Source organism: Natator depressus, chromosome 2 (assembly GCF_965152275.1).
Source record: "Natator depressus isolate rNatDep1 chromosome 2, rNatDep2.hap1, whole genome shotgun sequence".
In the NCBI taxonomy this organism is placed as follows: Eukaryota; Metazoa; Chordata; order Testudines; family Cheloniidae; genus Natator; species Natator depressus.
Genome location: NC_134235.1, coordinates 262,238,480 through 262,249,088, shown reverse-complemented (window position 1 = coordinate 262,249,088; position 10,609 = coordinate 262,238,480). Strand labels below are relative to the sequence as shown.

The 10,609-nt window shown below is 55.8% G+C and overlaps 1 protein-coding gene across 1 annotated transcript in view; it reads right to left on the bottom strand.

Moving 5' to 3' along the window:
* Positions 1–349: 349 nt before the first annotated feature.
* The window catches only part of LOC141983432 (GTPase IMAP family member 7-like), a 31,215-nt gene continuing 20,955 nt past the window's right edge, over positions 350–10,609 (bottom strand). Inside the window, exon 3 of the mRNA XM_074946565.1 lies at positions 350–993. Coding sequence (XP_074802666.1) covers positions 350–993 — 644 coding nt within the window. The remainder of the gene's footprint in view (positions 994–10,609) is intronic.

Here is a 10,609-nt window from a genome sequence, read left to right as displayed (position 1 = left end):
GTACGGCTGGAAATCCAGACAGACAGCGTTGTGCTGGTGAATGAGAACCACACCTGAACAAACAAAGGGAAGCTGACTGGTCTGGTTTCACTGCTGAAGCAGAGAGAAATATAAAAAGTAAAACAATAAAATTATGAAAATTAAATTTGATTTAAAATTCTTCCAGGTTTTATTATCCAAGGTGAAATTAGTGATACATTTTAGGGAAATGTTGTAAATACATTATTTTAATCTCAGTTCTACGATTTTTATACCAATAAAAGTCTTAACATTAAACAAGTGTTCCAAAACTCATTTTAAAATGGTAAAAAAACTACAATAAACCCCTGTCTCAGATGATCATAATCAATTAGAGTATAGAACAAAATCTTTGGAGAAATGATTTGTCCTTCTTAAACATTTCTTCAGTATAATAGGGCTTTTTATAGTTTCCATGCACCATGGCATCAATCATTTCAAGCAACTCAGACACCTGATCAGACTTTTCTTTTCCTTCGGCTCTGTTGTTGAAAGCGAGGCATCGGTTTTTACAAGTCCCAATCACATTTTGAAGATCTTTATCAGCCTTTGCTAAGAACTCGCCCAGTGTTTTCTTCCCTAAATCTTCTTTTCGGGTGAACAGGACGATCATGTAGTCCTTTGCTTCAAACTTGAAAACCTTTTGTATCTCCTTGACCACTTCCTTTTCTTCTAGGGTGAAGCAACCCAGCTGTATGACGTGAATAATGGCATGGATTCCTGGAGAGAGGCTTTTAACAGACTTACCTATTTCTTGGCAAGTCTCTTCATTACTTTTCTTAGTGTCAAAAATGCCAGGAGTATCAACCACCGTAATTTTCCTCCCATTAACAACCTGTTCCTTTTTTTCACACCGCTGCGTAACTGAAGAGGGTGAGATATCCGAATGAAATTTATCAGCACCAAGAATCATGTTTCCTGTTGCACTTTTCCCACATCCAGTTTTACCAATAAGGACGATTCTCAGTTCAGAGTCTGCTGGGAACAAGAGAGAGAGAGAGAGAATGTCAGCCTGTCAGTACAGCTTACTTCAATCATGAAAAAATTGTTCATGAATAGTTTGTTGAACTGGAAGTCTTAGCTCAGTTTCCCTTGTTTGTGATGGTTGATTTCAAAAGTTTACTTATGTGACAGGGTCGGGACAGATGGCTACAGGAGAGTGATTTTTTTTTTTTTTTACAGGAGAGTAATTTTTATTTCCATAACATACTTACAAAAAATCACCAAAAAAGATAAAACAAAACTATGCAACAAAACACAAGCAAACGCAATGTATAACACAGCAGCCTTCAGGGGAGAGAAGTGTTCAGGCTTGCCTGGGCCCAGAGTGGGGGGGCTTCCTCGACACTCATGGTCTTCCACCCTCCTGAGTTACCTGGTGGCCTAGAGCGGGGGGGCTTCCTCAACACTCATGGTCTTCCACCCCCTCGAGTTACCTAGTGCCACACCCAGTGTCACCAACTATTCCTCTCCTGAGAGTGCCTTACAAGATGGGCAAGGCTGCGGGGTGGGCAGTTGGTGGGGGGGGGGACGTGCACCCACGTGATATAGGACCCCTCCTAGGTGATGGTGATGATGGTATCCACAGCGGCAATGGCTGGGGCTGGGGTTTCTCGCTCTTCCCCTCAATCAAAGGGTCAGACGGAGGGAACCGGACGGGGTCACCGAGCAGAGAACCTCGGACAGCACCCACCGCTCCTCGAAGGCATCAAGGGAGTCGGTGGACGCCACCCAGAGGAACTCCGCCGGGATACGTGAATGTACTGAGGATCGGAAAACGGCCCTACAGTCGCAGGACGCTTCATTGGCCAACCTCCTCTCTCTGGTTTTATAGATGGCTGTTTTAGCTAGGGCTAGGAGGAGGTTAACCAGGAGATCCCGCGACTTTGTGGGGCCACAGATGGGGAATGTGTAAATAAAAAGGTGAGGGGAAAAATGCAGCCAAAAACGTAAGAAAATATTCGTGAGGAGCCGGAAAAGGGGCTGCAGCCTGGCACACTCTAAATATACATGTGCCAGGGTTTCCCTCACGTTGCAAAAAGGGCAAGTATCCAGGATGGGGGTGAACCGTGTCAAAGACACGCCCGTGCTCACAGCTCCGTGAAGGAGCCGCCAACTGATGTCCCCGACGGGCCTCGGGACCAACGTGGAGTACAGGCTGGCGCATCGGGGCTGCTCACCCTCCAAAGGTGGCAGGAGGTCCCGCCACTTTGTATCAGGGCGGGACACCAGGGTGAGGGCGTGAAGGGTGTGAAGCGTGAGTGTGTATAGATGTTTCCTTGGCGCGGTTTGGAAGCTGACCAGCTGCAGTTCATGCAGCCGGCTCGCAGTGAAAGGGTGAGGGGTTTGTTGGGATCTACGGGGTAGGGGCCCAATTGAAAGGTCCGGTGGGCCTGGGGTAAAGGGTGGACGGGGTGTGCCCTCGCGCAGGGCTCGGTTGAGATAAGCCCGAGCAGCGGGCGTCAAGGCGGCCTTCACCTCCTAAAGTACGCGCCGGGGGGTACGAGGTCTGGAGAGCCCCATGCGCCGAGCAAGCATCAGGGGATCCAGCTAGTCTCCCTGGTCGTAGTCCAGGAGGTCTCCGACTCTCGTGACTTCCACCAGGACCAAACTCTGGCGCACCGAGGGGGACTCCGCCGCCTGCACACGGAGCTGGGGGTTGTGTAGCAGGAGCTCCGTGAGGAGATCTGCTCCCACGGTGGCCGCCACGGACCTGGTCATTGAAAACAGTTTCCAGGTCCGGAGGAGGTCCTGGTAGAAGACCGGCAGCCCAGAGAGGTCTCGCGGAAAACCTCTCGGACAGAGATAAAAGAGCTGCCGGTCGTATCGGAGCCCGTGGAAGCAGCGCAGGAAGGCGTGAGCCAGTATGCTCCACGTCGAACTACCTGCACTGTAAAGGAGCCTCTGCAGGGCCTGGAGGCGGAAAACGCAGACTTGAGTGTACAGACACTTCAGGCCCTGCCCTCCTTCCTTCAGGGGTAGATGAAGAACCCCAACAGGAGCCCAGTGCATTCCTGACCAAAAGAACTCGGGCATGTAGGAATGAAATCAGGAGGGCCAAATCGCACCTGGAGCTGCAGCTAGCAAGAGATGTCAAGAGTAACAAGAAGGGTTTCTTCAGGTATGTTGGCAACAAGAAGAAAGCCAAGGAAAGTGTGGGCCCCTTACTGAATGAGGGAGGCAACCTAGTGACAGAGGATGTGGAAAAAGCTAATGTGCTCAATGCTTTTTTTGCCTCTGTCTTCACGAACAAGGACAGCTCCCAGACTGCTGCGCTGGGCATCGCAACATGGGGAGTAGATGGCCAGCCCTCTGTGGAGAAAGAGGTGGTTAGGGACTATTTAGAAAAGCTGGACGTGCACAAGTCCATGGGGCCGGACGAGTTGCATCCGAGAGTGCTAAAGGAATTGGCAGATGTGATTGCAGAGCCATTGGCCATTATCTTTGAAAACTCATGGCGAACGGGTGAAGTCCCAGACGACTGGAAAAAGGCTAATGTAGTGCCAATCTTTAAAAAAGGGAAGAAGGAGGATCCTGGGAACTACAGGCCAGTCAGCCTCACCTCAGTCCCAGGAAAACTCATGGAGCAGGTCCTCAAGGAATCAATCCTGAAGCACTTACACGAGAGGAAAGTGATCAGGAACAGTCAGCATGGATTCACCAAGGGAAGGTCATGCCTGACTAATTAATCGCCTTCTATGATGAGATTACTGATTCTGTGGATGAAGGGAAAGCAGTGGATGTATTGTTTCTTGACTTCAGCAAAGCTTTTGACACAGTCTCGCACAGTATTCTTGTCAGCAAGTTAAAGAAGTATGGGCTGGATGAATGTACTATAAGGTGGGTAGAAAGTTGGCTAGATTGTCGGGCTCAACGGGTAGTGATCAATGGCTCCATGTCTAGTTGGCAGCCGATGTCAAGTGGAGTGCCCCAGGGGTCGGTCCTGGGGCCGGTTTTGTTCAATATCTTCATAAATGATCTGGAGGATGGTGTGGATTGCACTCTTAGCAAATTTGCGGATGATACTAAACTGGGAGGAGTGGCAGACACGTTAGAGGGCAGAGATAGGATACAGAGGGACCTAGACAAATTGGAGGATTGGGCCAAAAGAAACCTGATGAGGTTCAATAAGGATAAGTGCAGGGTCCTGCACTTAGGACGGAAGAACCCAATGCACAGCTACAGACTAGGGACCGAATGGCTAGGCAGCAGTTCTGCGGAAAAGAACCTAGGGGTTACAGTGGACGAGAAGCTGGATATGAGTCAGCAGTGTGCCCTTGTAGCCAAGAAGGCCAATGGCATTTTGGGATGTATAAGTAGGGGCATAGCGAGCAGATCAAGGGACGTGATCGTTCCCCTCTATTCGACATTGGTGAGGCCTCATCTGGAGTACTGTGTCCAGTTTTGGGCCCCACACTACAAGAAGGATGTGGATAAATTGGAGAGTGTCCAGTGAAGGGCAACAAAAATTATTAGGGGTCTGGAACACATGACTTATGAGGAGAGGCTGAGGGAACTGGGATTGTTTAGTCTGCGGAAGAGAAGAATGAGGGGGGATTTGATAGCTGCTTTCAACTACCTGAGAGGTGGTTCCAAAGAGGATGGTTCTAGACTATTCTCAGTGGTAGAAGAGGACAGAACAAGGAGTAATGGTCTCAAGTTGCAGTGAGGGAGGTTTAGGTTGGATATTAGGAAAAACTTTTTCACTAGGAAGGTGGTGAAACACTGGAATGTGTTACCTAGGGAGGTGGTAGAATCTCCTTCCTTAGAAGTTTTTAAGGTCAGGCTTGACAAAGCTCTGGCTGGGATGATTTAACTGGGGATTGGTCCTGCTTTGAGCAGGGGGTTCGACTAGATGACCTCCTGAGGTTCCTTCCAACCCTGATATTCTATGATTCTATGATTCTATGAACTCCAGAATCAATATCCGGAGGTTGGTCAGGAAACCTGGGGCCGGGACCAGGGTGTTGAGCCGGTACCAGAGCGTGGACAGGACTAGTTGGTTAAGCACCAGTGCTCTCCCTCAGAGGGAGAGACATCGGAGTAGCCTCGTCCATTTCTGGAGCCGCTCTATCAGCCCGCCTTCTAAATTTTGCCAGTTCTCCGGCGGAGAAGGGTGCGTGGCAGAAAGGTAAACGCCTAGGTAGAGCAGCGGACCCACCGGATGGTCTGAAGCGCGGGTGGGAGGGAGCTTACCTGTCGCCAGTCCCCCACCGCCAAGCCAGAGCTCTTGACCCAGTTGACTCAGGCGGAGGAGGCTGCCGAAAAGATGGCCTGGCAAGCCTCCACCCGCGCCAAGTCGCCCAGGTCCTGGACCACGAGGAGCACGTCATCGACAGGACCAGCAGCAGCTCCGGCTCCTGCAGCACCAACCCTGTCAACCTCCTGCGGAGGAGACAGAGGAAAGGCTCGATTGCCAGAGCGTACAGCTGGCCCGAGAGGGGGCACCCCTGCCGCACTCCTCGCCCGAAGCTGACTATCTCGGTCAGGGTCCAGTTGAGCCTAACCAAACACTCCGCGGAGGCGTACAGCACCCGGAGAAAACTCACAAACTGAGGTCCGAATCCAAACGCCTGCAGAGTGCTCAGGAGGTACTCATGGTCCACTCTATCGAACGCCTTCTCCTGATCAAGAGACAGGAGGGCGAACGACAGACCATCTCTACGCCCGAGTTCCAAAAGGTCTCGGACTAGAAATAGGTTGTCAAAAATGCTGCGACCCGGGACAGTATAGGTCTGGTCTGGGTGGATCACGTCCGCCATCATGGACCCTAGCCGCAGCGAGATTGCTTTCACTACGATTTCGTAGTCCGTACTAAGGAGTGAGACGGGACGCCAGTTTCGTAGATCGCGGAGGTCCCCCTTCTTCGGCAACAAGGCGAGCACCGCTCGCCTGCACGAAAGAGGGAGGACCCCGCCCTGCAAAGACTCAGCCCACACAGTGGCTAGGTCTGGGCCAAGGATGTCCCAGAATGCGCAGTAGAACTCCACGGTCAGCCCGTCCATGCCCGGAGATTTATTGGTGGGCATGCAACGGAGGGCTTCCGAGAACTCGGCCAGGGTGAGAGGCAGCTCTAGCCGGTCTCGGTCACCCACGCTGACCGTGGGGAGTTCCTCCCAGGGCACCCTGCAAGCACCAGGATCGGTTGGATCCGGGGAGAAAAGGCTTGTGTAGAAGTCACGGGCCCTCCCACACATCTCCACCGGATCCGTGAGGGGGGCGCCGTCTTCTGCTAGAAGGCAGGTGACGTGTTTCTTGGCCCCCCTCGTTTTCTCCAGGGCGTAGAAGAAACGGGAGCCGCGATCCATCTCCCGAAGGAGGCGGATGTGGGATCAAAAAAAGGCACCTCGGGCCCGATGGTCCTCGAGGGCCCGGAGCTCCTCCCACTTCTCCCGGCACGCTCCGCAGAGGAACGGGTCCTCGGGGCTGGCGGCCAGACGCCTCTCCATCTCTAAGACCTCCCGTTCCAACTGCTCTATCGCCGCATTTCTCCATCGGCTGGTGCCCCGAGTGTAGTCACGGCAGAAGAGCTTGGCGCGTGCCTTCCCTAGATCCCACCATCGCCGCACTGAGGGAAAGGCACGCCGCTGCTCTCGCCAGGCCAGCCAGAACTCCCGGAAGGATGTCACAAAGCCCTCATCCTCCAACAGGCTGTTGTTCAAGTGCCAATAGGCTGGCCCCGGCCTCTCTGCACGGAGGGAGGCTGTTATGGTGGCTAGATGATGGTCGGAAAAAGGGGCCGGCCGAATGTTGGAGGAGTGGGCTTGTGAAAGATGGAAACGGGATAAATAAATACGGTCCAAACGAGAGTGGTGTGACCGATGGGCCTCCACCCGGACAAAGGTAAACGTGGAAGTGTCATCTGGGTGGTGGTCACGCCAGACATCTACTAGGGAGCGATATTCAACTATTTCTCGGAGAATATTCGCAGCGGCCGGGCTCAGCTCGGCCCCTGAGTGGTCCTGTTCCTCGAGGGTGGTGTTAAAGTCCCCTCCCAGGACTAGGCACTCGTGAGAATCTAGGGTGCCGAGGAAGTCGGACACCCGCTGATAGAATTGTGGCCGTTTCGGGCTCATAGTCGGGGCATAGATATTAACAAAGTTGACCACGAGCCCCTCTATACGGACTCGGAGATGCAGCAGGTGGCCCGGCACGGCCTCAGTGACCCCTAGCACCTCAGGCCATAGGTTGGGGGAGAACAGGGTCGCCACTCCAGCTTGCCATATCGTGAAGTGGCTAAAGTAGACCCCGTCCCCCCACTCCAGCCGCCAGATGTCCTCGGCGGTCGGATCCGTATGGGTCTCCTGCAGGAAAACTACAGAGTACCCCCCTTCCTGAAGGTAAGAGAGCACCTGGGACCTGCGGAGAGCCATCCTACAGCCCCTGGTGTTCAAAGTTGTGATAATGAGAGGCGTCATGCGGAGGGCTGTGAGTGTGGGGGTTCCTTATTGGCGGGGGTGTTCATGGCCCTCGGCGGGTCGCGCAGCAATCCGTGACCCATCCCGTAAGTGAGCAGATCATTACGGAAGCCGCGGGCCCGCCCGTAGGCCGCAGCACCGCGCCTTCCTTGCCCTCTACCCTCCTTTATAAGGGCCCTTGTGGCCTGGAGGATTTGAACAAAGTCCCCCCATAGCTGGAGAGCCAGCTGTACCCTGTTGCGGGCACCACGGATGTCTTCTAAAAACTCCCGCAATGCATTTCGCAGCTCATGGGGGGTGGGGTTACGATTTCCGGGTTGTTCCCTGGTGGGGCTCTTGGTGCAGCTTCATGGTCCGCTGAGGCGGGCAGGCAGGGTGCGGACCACTGACGGGGCATCTGACAGGCTAAAGTTATTAGGTCCATCTCACGCCTTGGGGTAGAAGGGGATGGCGGAGGGAAAATTGCAGCTCCTAATGGGTCGTGGCAGGAAAATGCAAAGGCTGCTCCCTGGGGGGAATCCGCAAAAAACGGAAAAGAAATAACCCCAGGGGTGGCAATAGCATTGCAGGAGGAGGTGGATTGGGCAGGGACAGGGGTGGGGGCGGGGGCAGAGGCGAGGCTCTGGGCTTCGGGAGGCAAACAGCTGAAAGGTGGTGCATCCCGAACAGATTTGAGGGTTAAGGGGGTGGGGAGGGGGCTCCCAGTGATGCTAGGCGCGAGCTCTGTGGTGGATTTGGCGGCCATGGCATCAGGTGGTGGACCACCTTCTGTAGGGTGCCCACCCGGGAAGGCGGTTAGGGGGAGGGAGCATGGGGAAAGGGGGACTGGGGTGAGGTTGCCCAGATCGAGGCCAGCCGGCAGTAGATCATCCTCTCCCTGGGTGACCGGGGTCAAACCTAGGGCCTCAATCTCCTCGTACATGGAGGAGAAGTCGTCTTCTGCTACCCCGGGGGCTCTCCTCTGGGGCCTGCCTCGACGATCACTTCGGGGTTCACGGGGGGTTCGGGTGGTATCCGGGTAGAAGGGGCTTCCTCAGGGGTCTCGGAGGGGAGGGTCTCCCGTGGAGGGGAGATTCTACCTTCCAATGCCATTCTGTCTTCCCCTCCCGACACCGGCGGATGGATCTCACTTGTGGGCATAGCGGAAGGCTCAGTATCAGTGCCTCCCCTCCTGGTCTTCCGGGGGGCCTCCGCATCGGATGGGTGCAGCGGAGCTCGAGCCTTCCGCTTGCCTCGCTTGCCCTGGACTAGGGTACAGCCCTCCATAGTGTCGTCTGGGGTTTGGTTAGTAGGGGTCGTGTTGGGGGGCAGACGCGATGGTTCAGGGGTTCGGGGGGGTAACGGTGAGGCAGCATGAGGGGCGGGGGGTTCTCCTTGGGGCGGGCCCTCTCCTATACCCGGTAATATCTTTGCCACACCCTCCTCCATAGACTCTGCCGGATTATTAATAGCAAGGGTGGGATTCCCTTGCCCGCCTGGGCGTTGTAGTGGAGGTGTCTCTTGGGCCCGGACGGGAGCAGCAGTGGATCGAGCAGGAGGGGAGGTGGTTTCAGGTGCCGGGCGGCCAGGGGCGTCGGCAACGACGGAGCCGATGTCCTGCCGGGTCTCGGGGGTCTCAGGTGCCCCTCCCCCCTGGGTCAAAGGGCAGTCTCTTCGGACATGCCCCGCTGAGCGGCAGAGGTAGCACCGGGCCTCTCCGGTGGAGTAAAAGACCCGATAGCGGGCTCCCTGGTAGGGGACTAGGAAGGACCCCTCGAGCGCCTCTCCGTCACGCACCCCCGCCGGCGGTAGAAGCTGCACTTGCCGGTGGAAAGAAAGGACGTGACGGACGGTGGGGTCCTTGCAGCCCAACGGGAGAGGGCTGATGACAGAGACAAGTTTCCCCAGGGTGGAGAGAGCGGGTAACAGGGCGGCATTGGGTAGAAAGGGAGAGACGGAGGTGAGGACTAGGCGAACGCCCAGGTCCTCTAGCGGCTCCAGGGGGACAAACACCCCCCCCACCGCCAGGCCCTTCTCCACCGCCTCCTGGGCGGCTACCTCCGATGCTAAGAAAAAGACGACCTTCCCGTACATTTTGGAGGCCGCCACAATAGCCGTGGGTCCTACCACCCTCGCCAATGCCTGCACGTAGGTCTCCACGTGGGGCGAGGCGGGGACCAGGAGGCAATGGACGCCGTGCTTCCTGGTCATGGTGGGAAAGGGGCCCCGGCCGCTATTGATGGTAGCGGAGGCGGTGGGTGGGCGAGATGACGAGGCGGCAGGCAGGGGCGGGGGTGCCACCACCCGGGCATATGTCCCGGGGGCCAGGGGAGGGACACTTGCAGAGCTGGTGGAGGGAACAGCGGGGAGGGACGCCATGGTCGAGGATGAGGCTACAGCGGTGGGGGCAGCCCCTGCCATGGGGGGCCTGGTGGTTTTAGCGGGGCCCTTTCCTTTCTTCACACCCTGGCCTTTCCGGCCAACTGGGAGGGGGTTTCCCTAGGATCTGGGGGGGCGGTGGACGTTGCAGCGGCAGTAATCTCCCCGGTGTCTCCTACTGCCGATACCCCAGCGGGGGCGGTGGTAGGTGTTTTGACAGCAGTGGTGGGGGGGAGGGCTTGGGGGTTGGGTAGGCGGGTAGGTGGGGGAGGGGCAACTGAGGTTGTTAGAGGGGCCTCACCCCTCTCATTCCCCGCCATTGTGAGCAGGGAGAGACGGGGAGACACCAGGAGGAGGAGGGGGGAAGGGGAAGCAAATTAACCACTCCTCCCTGCTGGGCTGAAGGCGGCGGGGGGGGGGGGTGCCAAATGGGTCGGACTGGACGGGGGAGGAAAACAGGAATTGGGGTCTGGTAATAGGGACAAACTGTGGGGTAAACAGCCTGGGGGGGGGGGACAGGGGGACGTGGACCCACGCACGTTAGTCCAAAGCATCTCGTTTGGGCGGCTGTTGTGACTGGTCCGAAACGGCAAAATTCAAAACAAACAGCTGAATCCAAAGGCAGATGGCAAGTTGCCAGCAGGGACGGACGGCGGGGGGGCCGTGACGGTCATAGTAGTGTTGGGGGAGGAGCACCGATGGATCGGGGGGGCAGCTCCGTGCCACACCCCCGTGCCCCTACGAACGCAATTAAAACACAGTCAAACTCCCCCCACACGAGAGTACAATTCAAAAGTTACTCAGTCTTACGGCCC